This window comes from Schistocerca nitens, chromosome 1 (assembly GCF_023898315.1).
Source record: "Schistocerca nitens isolate TAMUIC-IGC-003100 chromosome 1, iqSchNite1.1, whole genome shotgun sequence".
NCBI lineage: Eukaryota > Metazoa > Arthropoda > Insecta > Orthoptera > Acrididae > Schistocerca > Schistocerca nitens.
The window spans coordinates 410,754,479-410,770,737 of record NC_064614.1 but is presented as its reverse complement, the minus strand read 5'-3'; the positions used below and the strand labels follow the sequence as shown (position 1 = coordinate 410,770,737).

At 39.4% G+C, this 16,259-nt stretch overlaps 1 protein-coding gene across 1 annotated transcript in view; it reads right to left on the bottom strand.

Moving 5' to 3' along the window:
* Nucleotides 1-5,182: 5,182 nt before the first annotated feature.
* The window catches only part of LOC126249750 (malectin-A), a 34,941-nt gene continuing 23,864 nt past the window's right edge, over nt 5,183-16,259 (bottom strand). Inside the window, exons 2-4 of the mRNA XM_049951434.1 lie at nt 11,242-11,424; nt 11,032-11,089; nt 5,183-10,129 (exon numbers count right to left, since the gene is read on the bottom strand). Coding sequence (XP_049807391.1) covers nt 9,921-10,129; nt 11,032-11,089; nt 11,242-11,424 — 450 coding nt within the window. The 3' untranslated portion in view covers nt 5,183-9,920. The remainder of the gene's footprint in view (nt 10,130-11,031; nt 11,090-11,241; nt 11,425-16,259) is intronic.

The window sequence follows — 16,259 nt, the reverse complement described above, 5'->3', positions numbered from 1 at the left end:
AGGTGGTGGCAAAGAAAGAGCGCTGTGGGTTGTGAGGAGATTGGGGGGGGGGGGGATGTGGAGCAAGAAAGAGGAGGAGCGGGGAAGGGGAAAAGATGGGTGTGTACCTTGGCAGAAGGTGGCACACAAAGAGGGTGGAACATGAAAATTGGGAGGAGGTGATAAGACAGAGAAGGTGGAAACTGTTGGTTGGAGGGTGTGGGGATAGTAGGATACCGTAGTTGACGTCAGGAAAGTGTTGTAAGGATAACTCTCATTTGCACAGCTCAGAAAAGCCGGAGGTGGAAGGGCGGATTCAGATGGGTTGAGTAGTGAAGCAGCCATTGAAATCGAGTAGTGCAGCAGTCATTGGAGTTAACCTTACATGTTCACTCCTGAAATTATATTGGCCTCAACCTACCATAGCCCACTGTCCCCACACCTTCCACCCGACAGTTTCCACCCTCTCTGTCCTATCACCTCCTCCTTATTTACGTCTTCCACCCTCTGCCAATGTACCCACTTGTCTTTCCCCTTTCCTGCTCCTCTCTTTTTTCATTGTTCGTCCTCTCCCTAACCTTCCTGCCCCATAGCTTACCGACATTACACCTGTTGACAGTCCAGTCCCTGGATACTCCATCAAGCAGTACTCTTCTCTCTCCCCACCCATACTCTGCTATCCCTTCCCTTCCCAGCTCACTCCAGATTGCACCTTCTGTTCTACGTGACAGTTGCATTTCAATACAAGCTGTCAGATATAGTGATCATGTGTGCGTGAGGTGTGCTTGCTTGAGTGAAGGCATTGGCCGAAAGCTCACGTGTCGGCGTATTTTCAGCATGCCTATCTGCAACTCAATGTGTCATCTTTAAGGTGAGTAGCAATCTATCTTTTCCTTATTTTTTTAATATTCCAACCTGAAGTTTCCATTGTGTGATCATGTAGTTGCTGTTGTACGAATCCACCTCTGTTTTGCTGCAGATCCCATCTGCAGGTGGTCGCTCATGTCGGCACCAATGATGTGTGTCGCTATGGATCGGAGGAAATCCTCTCTGGCTTCCGACGGCTATCTGATTTGGTGAGGACTGCCAGTCTCGCTAGCGGGATGAAAGCAGAGCTCACCATCTGCAGCATCGTCGACAGGACTGACTGCGGACCTTTGGTACAGAGCCGAGTGGAGGGTCTGAATCAGAGGCTGAGACGGTTCTGCGACCATGTGGGCTGCAGATTCCTCGACTTGCGCCATAGGGTGGTGGGGTTTCGGGTTCCGCTGGATAGGTCAGGAGTCCACTACACGCAGCAAGCGGCTACACGGGTAGCAGGGGTTGTGTGGCGTCGACTGGGCGGTTTTTTAGGTTAGATGGCCTCGGACAAGTACAGAAAGGGCAACAGCCTCAAAGGGTGCGGAGCAAAGTCAGGAAATGCGGGGACCAAGCAGCAATCGGTATTGTAATTGTAAACTGTCGAAGCTGCGTTGGTAAAGTACCGGAACTTCAAGCGCTGATAGAAAGCACCGAAGCTGAAATCGTTATAGGTACAGAGAGCTGGCTTAAGCCAGAGATAAATTCTGCCGAAATTTTTACAGAGGTACAGACGGTGTTTAGGAAGGATAGATTGCACGCAACCGGTGGTGGAGTGTTTGTCGCTGTTAGTAGTAGTTTATCCTGTAGTGAAGTAGAAGTGGATACTTCCTGTGAATTATTATGGGTGGAGGTTACACTCAACAACCGAGCTGGGTTAATAATTGGCTCCTTTTACCGACCTCCCGACTCAGCAGCGTTAGTGGCAGAACAACTGAGAGAAAATTTGGAATACATTTCGCATAAATTTCCTCAGCATGTTATAGTCTTAGGTGGAGATTTCAATTTACCAGATATAGACTGGGACACTCAGATGTTTAGGACGGGTGGTAGGGACAGAGCATCGAGTGACATTACACTGAGTGCACTATCTGAAAATTACCTCGAGCAATTAAACAGAGAACCGACTCGTGGAGATAACATCTTGGACCTACTGATAACAGACCCGAACTTTTCGACTCTGTAAGTGCAGAACAGGGAATCAGTGATCATAAGGCCGTTGTAGCATCCCTGAATATGGAAGTTAATAGGAATATAAAAAAAGGGAGGAAGGTTTATCTGTTTAGCAAGAGTAATAGAAGGCAGATTTCAGACCACCTAACAGATCAAAACGAAAATTTCTGTTCCGACACTGACAATGTTGAGTGTTTATGGAAAAAGTTCAAGGCAATCGTAAAATGCGTTTTAGACAGGTACGTGCCGAGTAAAACTGTGAGGGACGGGAAAAACCCACTGTGGTACAACAACAAAGTTAGGAAACTACTGCGAAAGCAAAGAGAGCTTCACTCCAAGTTTAAACGCAGCCAAAACCTCTCAGACAAACAGAAGCTAAGTGATGTCAAAGTTAGCGTAAGGAGGGCTATGCGAGAAGCGTTCAGTGAATTCGAAAGTAAAATTCTATGTACAGACTTGACAGAAAATCCTAGGAAGTTCTGGTCTTACGTTAAATCAGTAAGTGGCTCGAAACAGGATATCCAGACACTCCGGGATGATGATGGCATTGAAACAGAGGATGACACGCGTAAAGCTGAAATACTAAACACCTTTTTCCAAAGCTGTTTCACAGAGGAAGACCGCACTGCAGTTCCTTCTCTAAATCCTCGCACAAACGAAAAAATGGCTGACATCGAAATAAGTGTCCAAGGAATAGAAAAGCAACTGGAATCACTCAACAGAGGAAAGTCCACTGGACCTGACGGGATACCAATTCGATTCTACACAGAGTACGCGAAAGAACTTGCCCCCCTTCTAACAGCCGTGTACCGCAAGTCTCTAGAGGAACGGAGGGTTCCAAATGATTGGAAAAGAGCACAGGTAGTCCCAGTCTTCAAGAAGGGTCGTCGAGCAGATGCGCAAAACTATAGACCTATATCTCTGACGTCGATCTGTTGTAGAATTTTAGAACATGTTTTTTGCTCGAGTATCATGTCGTTTTTGGAAACCCAGAATCTACTATGTAGGAATCAACATGGATTCCGGAAACAGCGATCGTGTGAGACCCAACTCACGTTATTTGTTCATGAGACCCAGAAAATATTAGATACAGGCTCCCAGGTAGATGCTATTTTTCTTGACTTCCGGAAGGCGTTCGATACAGTTCCGCACTGTCGCCTGATAAACAAAGTAAGAGCCTACGGAATATCAGACCAGCTGTGTGGCTGGATTGAAGATTTTTTAGCAAACAGAACACAGCATTTTGTTATCAATGGAGAGACGTCTACAGACGTTAAGGTAACCTCTGGCATGCCACAGGGGAGTGTTATGGGACCATTGCTTTTCACAATATATATAAATGACCTAGTAGATAGTGTCGGAAGTTCCATGCGGCTTTTCGCGGATGATGCTGTAGTATACAGAGAAGTTGCAGCATTAGAAAATTGTAGCGAAATGCAGGAAGATCTGCAGCAGATAGGCACTTGGTGCAGGGAGTGGCAACTGTCCCTTAACATAGACAAAATACATAGAAAGAAGGATCCTTTATTGTATGATTATATGATAGCGGAACAAACACTGGTAGCAGTTACTTCTGTAAAATATCTGGGAGTATGTGTGCGGAACGATTTGAAGTGGAATGATCATATAAAATTAATTGTTGGTAAGGCGGGTACCAGGTTGAGATTCATTGGGAGAGTGCTTAGAAAATGTAGTCCAGCAACAAAGGAGGTGGCTTACAAAACACTCGTTCGACCTATACTTGAGTATTGCTCATCAGTGTGGGATCCGTACCAGATCGGGTTGACGGAGGAGATAGAGAAGATCCAAAGAAGAGCGGCGCGTTTCGTCACAGGGTTATTTGGTAACCGTGATAGCGTTACGGAGATGTTTAATAAACTCAAGTGGCAGACTCTGCAAGAGAGGCGCTCTGCATCGCGGTGTAGCTTGCTCGCCAGGTTTCGAGAGGATGCGTTTCTGGATGAGGTATCGAGTATATTGCTTCCCCCTACTTATACCTCCCGAGGAGATCACGAATGTAAAATTAGAGAGATTAGAGCGCGCACGGCGGCTTTCAGACAGTCGTTCTTCCCGCGAACCATACGCGACTGGAACAGGAAAGGGAGGTAATGACAGTGGCACGTAAAGTGCCCTCCGCCACACACCGTTGGGTGGCTTGCGGAGTATGAATGTAGATGTAGATGTAGATCTGAAACTGTTCGCAGGATGCAACCAGAGATAAGTGCCATGTTGGTTGGCTAATAGTACAGCAAGGATGTGACTGCATGCTACATGTGTGTGTTAGTTCTCAGTATTAATTAAAGAGAGATCTAACTTGGTAATCAGTTGCTGTTTGAATGGGATATGATATGTACAACCTTACAGTGTGTTGTGGTATTGAAGTTCCCAATAAAATAGGGTCAGAACAATTGCTTCACTAGGCTAATTATGTCCCTATCTGGTGAAAAGTGGATGTTGTACACGATAGTAGAAATCTAAATGACAAAACAAAGGGATGTACTTATTCACTCTCCTTCCAAGAATCTCAGTATGACAAACAAATGAAAGTTATAGTCAGGAATCTACTTACCTAAAGTCTGGAAAAATTCAAGATGGAAGGCAGTTCACACATACATAGAGAGTAATGCTTTGCCTTTGCAGAACATAGACAGACAGGTGGGTACAAGAGGATGGCACATACATCATTCTTAGAGAAATAAAATATTTCAGTCACAAGGACTTGAAGCATACATGTTACAGCTATATATCACAACCCCGACTTTATTATAAAAGGCAACCCTTCAAGAGAGAGGTGACTGCACTAATGTATGCTTAATCATATTCCCTTGAAAGAGTCTGCTGCATGCAAATTGTAGCATCACACTCTAATAATGTAATTGCAGAGTGCCCATTTATCTGTATACAAAGTGTAATGCATCTTTTTATCTACAGGAACGACGTGTAAATCACAACTGAATTCAAAGATCAATCATAATCCTATTTTGTTTGGTGACAGCCATGTATTATGGTTTTCAAGACACTCTGCCCTTTTCTCTTTTTTGATTATTCACATCCTATTATACTAAACTAATAACATATCAACATGAACATCACGAATCATGTGACATACAAACACAATCCCTGTTGTAATCAGTTTCCAAAAACTGAACTATTGTCAATTTCAAAACAGAACTTCTCCCATTTTATTGATTTTATTAAAGTAGCAAACAATTTTTATAAACAAAACAACAGATAAATATTTGTACTAACACTGCAGTTACACACATGCATATTACTTCAGTATTCATGTAGATTGAGGCAATGTACAGCACATACAGGTATGTGATAACATATGGAAGTCTGCACATATCCCTTGGTAGCACAATCTTGGTACAAAGTGAATCTACTGAACTGCTCTGTAAGTAGTTTAACAAGTCATATCTGACTTTTTCAATGCTTATATATAAATACAGCTTTGTTTAAAATGGTAAATACATTTTAAAATTGATAAAATTTTATTCCAGCTACTTTGTGAGCAATGTTTCATGGAATGATTATCAACTTTTTAAGTAGTATAAAGTAATGAAGCACATGGAAAACAAAGTCTGCAAGGAAAATGGTACTTTCAAATATGCAACAATTCATTTATTTCATCTGACAAAACCCCACAACAATTAATCCTCAAAATACTGATATTTATGGCAAACAATAACTTCATAAAATGCACAACACACATAAAAATTACTATATAACATGAAAAATATGTTTCATTGGCAGAACTGCCAATTTAAAAAAAGCGTAATATAAAAAAATTAACAACAAAACAGCTCATTGAATTTAAGCGTCTTCATTGCACCGGTCATCAAAAATCAGGTCAGGCCTTTGAAAATATGTTCCACACATAAGCAGGGTCAAGAGGAAAACTTACGTAATTCATTATTACAAACAGAGAGGCGAAACATTCCCACAAAAAAGTCACTGAGATAGTAACTGTTCATCTCCAAACTGATTCATGCATTTTCACACAAATTTTGCACATTCTGAACAGACACCACCCAAAAACTTTAGTGACACTGTCTTCAATAATAAAAATGAGACAACATTACGTTTTAACATTTCCCATTCATCAATGAAAAATATTTGTTACAATCATATGTACAACACACAACAGCTGATGCAGCAATACATTATAGCTGTTCATAAAATGTTCTTTATCACATCACCAACCACCACATTTTTAACAAACATAGGGAATATCATTTTATTTCAGTGCGGCAACCTGCATTATTAGTCTACAAGAGACAGAAGTAAAAGTGCATGGCCAGTATATTAAATTATTTTCAGTTTTAAACAAATTTGAAAGTATTCAGCAAGCTAACTTATGCTTATGAATATTGTGTTCCTCCCTTTTCAACTACATTAATGGAGTATATCAACCTTACAATAATTCTGAAACAGTGCAAATAATAATGTAAAATGTGTTAAATGACACTAAAAGTCACCATACCTATTGGTTCACTGTTCGTATCATCCACAAACACAGTTCAATAAAATGATAAATTACAAGGAGCCATAGTGATCATAAAGACCATACTGTACAGGCCTTGCTTGCTCATTACACACCACGATAACATGATCGGTCCATGTGATACTTTTGAAATTTTCAGCTAGTAACTGGAGAAATTTATCAAAAAATTTTAACATCTTCTACACATTAAACAGAAAGTACATGATTCTTTCAAATTCTGACATGGCTGATTAAACTGTAAAAACTGAATTAGCATGTTCAGATGGCATCAAAGGATGAGGTAAAATTAAACTCGTACATTGTTTTGCATAAGTATATAACTTTCTATCCTTTCAACTGATGCAAAATGAAAGCGACTCTGTACCCAGTTGGCTACACCAATTACAGTCAGTTATTATTTGGCATATTTATTTCAAAATAATAATGTTAAGAAGTCATCATCTCAATTAATTATGACTAGTAGGATTCACTTGGCCCACACTTTGTTATTTTACTAGATTCCTCAGCTTTAAGGTCACGAGGTGTGAGAGTTAAAGCCAGTTAACATTCTTTTTGTATATGAGAAAGCAGAAAAATAATGCACATGTATGCTTTGGTATATGTTAAATAAACATGTGAATAAGCATGATTGTCCAATAGTACCAGAGTGACCAGGACATAGTCCCGTGAGAGCCCCTGTACATTTACTTTCAGAATAACCCAAACTGAATAACAATTCCGGGTGCCTGTCTTTTCACACGCACACACTGCAATAGATGATACGGCCTGCTAATACGATAGCAAATATCTGAATGTTTTCAAAGATGTTTAGTGTTTCTGCACTGACATAGTGATGAACTATCACTTTTGAACTTGTGAAAGTTTGTACTCAAAGGTAGGTAATGTACCTAGTAACTTTATCGGTAACTAATGCCCCTTATAGATTTCTAGTGCATGTTTCACACTATTTGTGAAATGTTTCAAATCAACTCTATTACTGCAAACATTCTTAAAATTAAATGTGGTGTGTTAGGTAAGATAACAACAACAATTGAATTAGGGCTGAAAAAAAAGGGGAGAAGGTTAGTCAACACGGGCAAAGCAGTTTAAGTATGTAGAAAAGTAAGTATCAAAGAAGCAATCGCAAATGTCTAACACACAAATTAAAGGGAATTTATTGTGTATCATGAAATACAGCCAGAAATAGCTGTGTTCCACTAAACTGCATGAGAAAATGAAGTGCAACTATGGAACATTAATGGCAGAGACAGCATGGCAAGCAAATTTAAAACCGAAACAATATAAAATGATTTGTGTAGGGAAATGGTGAAGTAATTGCAACATAACATTAAAACACATAGACAAAATGAGATGAACAACACACCAGAAGCCCTAGCAATAGACATAGCTCATCATGAAAGAGCATAAATAAATAAGGCCATAAGAAGAAGACAGCAATACTAGTGTGCAGTATGAGTTAAAGAAATGGAGACAATGGAGGAGAAGAATTCTCAGACAGACACTGGATACTTATTTTTAGTACGCTGTCTGTATGAAAAACAAACATTAAAGAATATTATGCTAACGGCGAATGATATGAAGCAGGTTTGGGAATCTATGTATTTATCATCGGCCCATAAAGGAGGATTACAAATTAAGTCTGAAATTTAATCATCAAGTGTTCCATCACCCATTTCTTTTATTTAATTTAATCCCTTTTGGATAAAGCAACATTCTTTGAGGATAAAGTGCACTGAGATAGCAAAAATATAGTGGTGTGTTACTGTCTTGTTCTAAGCACATAAGATTTGTCATTCTTGGAGAGATGTCTGCCTAAAATGTATATAATTAACAAAGTAATAGTTTTCAGTGGCACAAAAGCACAGTTTACAGTTAACAATATGAAGAGTTTGTATTCTGTTGCCATTGAGACATGAACTGTTCATGAAATGCTGTGTTCTCTTATCATATCTAAACTAAACTATAGCCATTTAGCTGGAAATGGCTCCACCCTACCAACATTTATTATGGAAAAGAGACCAACAAACTGTCAATCAATCCTGAAATTTCTAGCACCACTAACCATGAATTACTTTTGTAATTCATAATAAAAAATCTAAAAGTTTAACTGGATTACCCGTTACATTCATAATAGAGTCATCCAGACACATAAACAGAGTTCAATGAGGAACATACATATTGTTCTAATATTTCACTGGAACTGAAATAACCACTTGTAAAAGATTTATAAAGACTGCTCATCTGCTAAAGTTAAGATTACCTGGCATTGACATAAATGGGACAATTTACTAGAAGAAAAGGTAAATGGAACAGAAATTTCTCTCTGTGTCATGGAGCAAAAGATAGCAGATGGAAAATAGTCAAATTACAAATGTGTGTTGTTCTTTCATTTTTTTTCTTCAAAAGTCCACCCTGACTTACTCTGATGTCAATAGACACTTTAGACTTTATAAAACTGAAATTATGTTTCAGAATTATTTTACAAATACAATAAAAGTCCGGAACGCAGAATAAATCACTGCACTTCCCCCCAACCCTCAAAACGAACATACAATCCCATCTTATACACACACAAAAAGAGAAAGAGTGGAAGAGTGAGTGAGTGAGAGAGAGAGAGAGAGAGAGAGAGAGAGAGAGAGAGGGAGAGAGAGAGACTGCACATAAATTCTGAATGTAAACACGTAAACAAAAATTACCAGAGTATACAGAGTTTCAGTTCTTGACAGAGATAAGCACATGGTTAGAATCTGTCTTTTTGTGATTGTTCCACATACAAAACACACAATATTCATGAGGCGTAGCCTGGATGCATCATGTGGTAATTCTTGTAATAATGATGCAATTGATAAGTCTTCTGTTGTGGCCAAATTGATACAATAATACGTAAATTTATCAGTTAAACCCACATTATATCAATACACATTCAGAATTGCCAAATCAATGGTTGGAATATGTGGATCCCTTCTTTCTATTGATATATGGCAATGAGGAAATTTTAGGTTATCAAACTGCAGTGACAATTTGAACCAGCCTGCTAAATTCTCCACTGATCTGAATGCTAGGCAGCACAGAATTAGTCTCCCGATGAAAACTTGTACAGACACACACAAATCCATGCAGTGCATATCTATAATACTGCTGTAGTTTTTGATGCTTTAGTGATAGTCTCTACACAATGCAGTCTCTCACAATACTGAACATTTGCAGGTGCACTACATACTTTTCATAAAGTAATACAAAGTGCTGAGCTCTCTGTAGCATCTGGATGTGCACCATAGCATTAAGAATCCAACGGTGACCTCTGACAAAGCGGGCAGCGGTCGATAGCAGAGGGTGGCGGGCGCAACCACGCGTCACTATCCCGCCACTCTCGCTGCCGACGGTTCGCTGCCCGCCCAGGCCATCACAGCTTACACAGACAGAAAAGAAGAGGGATGAATGCACCAATGGCCACAAAAACAGGGAGCATAACAGAAGTCTCATCTACTGAGTAAGGGTCTGGAGTGCGTGGACCACTAGGCCTACGATTCTTTGATGCTCGTCGTTCCTCTGATTCTTCCTGGTAGTCATCTGAGTCGGGCTCATTTGGGAGTGGTGCCAGTTTTGGAATATCTGTAAGAGTATCACATGTAGTGAGAAAAAAAGCACATTTACAAAAAATTGCTGATAGACTGTATTCAGTGTATTTTGGGATAATTAACTTCATGCTCTTATAATAATAATAATAATAATAATAATAATAATTAAAAAAAAGAAGAAAAGAAAATGCATGAAGTACTCGTCAAAAAATTGAAGCATTTTTGTACCAAGCATACCACTCAAGGCAGAACCATATTTCCTTATTATATATTAGGAAGCAAACATAGCCAAGGAAAGAGCTTTGACCACAAAATGATTATACAGAGAAATGTTTCTGGCTGTGAATATTACATAAAGTAAATACCAGCAAATGATCTGAGACTGTTGACCATGTATTACGGACAAACTACATCTGTATCTATATACGTACTCTGCAAAGCACTGTTAAGTGCATGGTGGCAGAGAGCATCAGATGTTAAGACTTTCTTCCCGTTCGAACCATATACACACAGAGCAGAAAGAAAGCCTCTGTGTATACTGTAATTAGTCTTACTCTCTTTATGGTCCCTCCATGGGTGATAGGTAAGAAGACTGTAGAATATCTCTAGATTTTTCACTTAATTCTGATTCTTGAAAGTTTATACTAGGATAGGTTTGCTTATAAATGCAACAATGTGCTCAAGTTTCTGCTGTTATGTACAGGCACCCCAAGTGCATGTACAACAAATAGAATGTTATTATTGCAATACAATGTTATCAAATTAAGCAATCAATCTTCATCCATAAAAAAACAGTTTTTGTAACAGACTTCGGCCTAATAAAAAAGGTTTTACAATGAAAATAAAACAAATTACACTCATCTGAAAGGCATGCCTTCTTTACGGATGACCCAGTACTTCTAAATATCAAACTGAACAATTTAATGCATTACTTACTTTCTAATTTTCCTTTTACTACACAAATTGCGTTTATTTTAGGGTTGTCTCGATATCCCTGAAACAATGAATTTCCAAAATGTATTGTGGTGTCAGTGCTGACATTTTGTTGGACATAAATACACAACAAAGCTTGTAGAGGTATTTGCACAATAAAATTTCAAATTTTAATCTTGTCTATAAAAAAGGAAACAACAGTTACACATTTACCTTGATAAATTCGACTCTTATCTTCCCTCCACGTATATCAGACTCTTCTTCATTATAGTAAAGTTTCCCTTTTACAACACTGAATGGTATGTATTCATCATGAGCAACTCCTCTCCCAACTCTATCAAAAATATCTAAGTCTGGAACTATTGTGAGATCCCCATTTAGAACAACATCGAACACCTGAAAGAATGAACATTTTAATATTAAATAAAAATTATGCAATACTCCATTTTTTACATTATTAACAAAGAGACTTAATCACAAAAGTACAGCTGTCATGTAACCTTAAAAATTCTTGTGAGAAAGATACATGTAAAAAAAAAAAAAAGGTAGGACAGGAAAATACGTTTTTAAAATGGACAGCCTTTGGGCATTGGAGCATAACCTGTTTGCAGTGGAGCAGTTAAATAAAGTAAATTCATAATGGCTCTACATTCTGTCAATAGACAATATTTCAATGATACTTGAAGTATGTATGTAGTACATATAAACTACAATGGGTGTTTATCAAAATCATGTTTCTTCTTCTTCAACTTGTATGCTTGGAAGCCACTATGTAGTTGACATTTTACTGAAGGCGTAGAGTGAAATCAAATGCGAACTTTTGACTAATTATACTAGCCTTCTATGTTTAAGACAATGCTCGCAGGGAAATGGTTGATGTGATGAAGACTAATAATGTGGTGTCATACATTACTGACACCATGCCAGGCATTCTACATCCAGAGCTTGGCAGTAACACATGTGACTAGCCTGCCAATCTACAGCCAGGTCATAGACATACCCTTGGCTGCATGTTTGAACAACACCATCACCGGGCCTGCTTAAGACGATGTTGCACCAACACCAGCCAGTCCAATTGTGGAATTCACTTGGAGTTGTTGCAGCATAACTAGTTTGTCTGTCTGTTATGGTGACGATCACATAATACAAGCTTTCATTGCTGGTACTAACATCCCGGCTACTGACTGAAAATAATTGATCGTCATTCAATGTTGCAATGTTGACATCCAAACTTTGTGTAATTTAACACCTTCCTCTTTTCTGTTAAAATGATTATGGTGTTTATAAATCTAAATAGCTTCTCTATGCAGAGGAATTGGATGCATTCCTGGTACGTCTCAACAGTATCAATCCGAAAATACGATTTACTATGGAGACAGAGAATAACAGCAAGCTCAATTTCTTGGATGTGTCTGTTATCAAATGAAGGGACAGGACATTGGGCTATAAAGTATACAGAAAAGCCACGCACACTGACCGTTATCTACTTATAGATTCTAACCACCACCCCAGTCCAAAACAGGGGTTGATTAAAACCTTGGTAGACAGGGTGCAGAAAATTTGTGAACTGACTTACTTAAAAGATGAGCTTGAACATCTATGGTTGACATTCGAGAAGAATGGTTATTCTAACAAGGAGAGAGATAAAGCACTTTGCCCTAGGGAGAGAATCAGGACCGATGAGGAACCACGGCCGCCCCCAAAGAGAAAGTTTTCCTTCTGTTCATCAGTATGATTACAGATCACACTGGGAAAGTGTTGAGCAAGTAAGGTGTGGAAACTACCTTCAGACCACCCAGGATGATAAAAGAATGTTCAAGATCAGCAAAAGATATATAAGATCATTTGGCTACACCGGGTGTATATAAAATTTCTTGTAGTTGTGGACTGGTTTTTATTAATATCATAAAAAGAAGTTTTAACACCCATCTCATTGAACACAAGAGGAATTGCCGCCTAGGACATACGGATCATCGGCCATAGCGGTACCAAAAGGGGGATCATGAAATAAAATTCACTGAGAGGCGTCTCATATCGAAAAAAATCACATTATCACAAGCATATATATAAAGAGTTTATTGAGATTTACAAACTCCATAATAATTTTAACAGAAAAGTGGGAGGTGTTAAATTAGACAAAATTTGTATGTCTCCTGCAGGTGGAGAAGAAGCATTAGGAGAAAATTTTATACAACGATCATGGCCTAACAGCCCGGAAGTTTTAAGTGATGTTATTGTGATTGTTTATAATGAATGTGCCTGTGTAACAGACTGGTGTGGAATACTGTTTGGACTTGCAGAAGAAAGTTAAGTAAACAACATTACCTACATATTATGTGTGCTTCTCATTATTTTGCTCTCTGTCTCAGCAACTATCTATCCCTCGGCATCCACTGCTGGGCCAACCCAAGAACTGGTGATGAAACTGTACCCACAGATGGCGTGTACTTGCATGTGCTTTTTCTTTTTCTTTTCTGTGTCTCTAATTAATTTTTCTTTCAGTGACCATGAATACTTTCCATCACAATTTTTGTGTGTATTCATCATGGCAAGTCCTCCACAAGAACTGAACATACCTTGCTCAGTTTCAGGTACCGTAGATGCAAAATTTGATGGAATGCTCATGACCCAACGCTAAAATGCCCTCCTGCAGCACAGCCTCAGCCAGCAGTGCCAGTTTCAGTACCGAACACAACTAAGTGTACAGGCTCGGCGGCAAACTTTTCCCCACCATCCGCCCTGAAATGTTCCTTATGAAGAATTAATTGCTGTGCCAGAGAAATAGTTGGATGAACAGATTAATGTGACAGCTGCACATTACAAATTCTTTTGTTTGTGGAGGAAACCTAACGACACTCATACACAGTAGGTAGCAGACTTACAGGGACTTACATACAATTATAAATTTAAGTGAAAGTGTGGAAGTTATAAAAATAATGCCATGATCAGGGACACATCTATTCAAAATGTGCCAGATCCTCACATATGCGAACAGATGCTCAAGTATTTTGATCCTAATTTGCAGCAGGTTTTCGAATTAACCATGGCACACAAAGTCTCAGCCAGGGCAGCAACATAAACAGATTTAAGTGTGCTAGGCGGCAGTCTAGCAGTGTTAAATCTTGCCCTCGGGGTTTCCCAGTGCACAAGTGCTCTTGTTGTGATGCTAAGTGTTACCACCGTGGTAAACACAGCCATATTCAAGCTGTCTGTTTGCAAAAATGCAAGTCGAACATACAGTTTGCATGTTCACCAAAGTGTCAGGCAATGAAAGTCAATGCGATTTTTTAAAAAGTTAAGCAGTGATTTAACACTGAAAAGTGCAAATCAAGTGCAACATTGAAGAAGTCACACACTTCTTCCAGCATCAGGCAAATAAATTGTTTGTCACTCTGCAGATTGCCATTCGCAAAATATGCAGGCAGTCGGATACTGGTGCATAACTGACTTTGTTGAACAGAAGCATTTACGATCTGTTAGACTAGCCTAAGCTACGTAAGTCGTAGGGAACTCTTTCTGGTTATGGTGGATATGACATTCCTACATTAGGTACTTGCATTCTATCTGCCACATTTAGTAGCATTACCACGATTTTCATTCACAGTTTTGTGCTCATGTGATTGAATATATTTTTTTGCGTACATTCTTTTGATTCATTTGCTTTGAACATACTAGACCATGTTCTCTCTGCAAATTCTTTTGTGCCTACAGACGAGGTAGGTGAGCTATGTGATGAATTTAGTGACACAAGAGACCTAGGAAAACCACTAATTTTGAGGCTCACACTGTCATGAAACACAATGCGCAACCACAGTTTTGCTGAGCACATTCTGTCCCTCTTGCTATCAGAGATCGGGTGGCACAGGAACTCTTTATCTTGTCAGGGCAATTGTATATTTCCACTGTGGCAGCCAGTCAGTGGGCACTGCCTTCAGTGATGATATAAAAACTTCCACGTAGGTTATACTTATGTGCGATATTTCAAGGCTACAGTAAATCCACAGCCTGAGGATCTCTTGGAAAAACTAATGCAGATCATGTCTTTTCCAACACTGATCTTCATTACACTTATTTGCAACTTCCCTTGGGTGAGTCGCAACGAGTTTTTGTGAACAACACCCACCTAGGGTTGGTTATTCATGATTTCAAGATTGTCCTTCAGCAGGGTGTCCGCATCTGCAATTCTTCAATGTTATTTGTCACAGCTGATTGCTACAGTTCGTTCTTGTTGAAACTATTTGGATGACATAGTGAATTCGCCTCTTACAGGATTGACATTGTGCTCTCACACAGAGTTGGATCACTGGCTAGGCCAACTGTCTTCACAGTCAAACTCCTCAAGAAGGCACAGTGTAACTACTGGAAGATTGAGAAGGTAGCTCCTGCTATCGGATATGTGGTAATGAAATTCCGCAAATACATATATGGCACACAATTTTACTTGGTGACAGATCACAAGCCTCTAACTTCATTGTTCAGCCATTAGAAGCCGGTACCTCAATGTACCGTGCAAAAGTTGCAGCGCTGGTCTCTGCTCCTCTCAAATTATTAGTATGCAACTGTGTACAGGACAACAGTGAAGCATTCAAATGCCGACAATCTCTCTCACCTACCAATTGGCACTGATTTTGTGCTCAACACTTCTAAAGATTCAAGTTTCCACACTGTTGTTCAGGACAATGAAACACTTGATGATTTTCCCACTGACCACTGATGAATTGCTTGAGCAATGGCTGCAGGCCCCAATCTCCAAGATTCTGTTGCAGAATCCCTGTACTGATTGGTTACATTACATTAAGCAGATTAGTGATACAGATGTAAGCCATTATTTTCATCTTCGACACATCGGTCCAGCAGGCTGTTACCTTATTACACACAGAAAATGATCAACCACAAGTGGTTGGGTCATATTTGCTTTTTGCTTCAGGACATTCTTTGTCTTCTCCATCAAAGACACTGAGGTATAGTTGCACTAAGCAGCACACGTGACACCATTTCACATGGGTTGGCATGGGCACTCACGTTAAAACAGCTGTCTTCACGATGTCCAGTGTCTTCGGAACACCAGGCCGTTCCACCACAGAAATTGTTGACTGCCCCAAGCCCAGCTCCCCTAGGTAGTGTCTGCAATTGACTTTGTGAGTCCGTACTGGAATTCTTGTTGGTTTATTGTGGTATATGACTTTAGCAAGTCTCTATTTGTGGTGACCAGGCAGTCCACCATAACACCT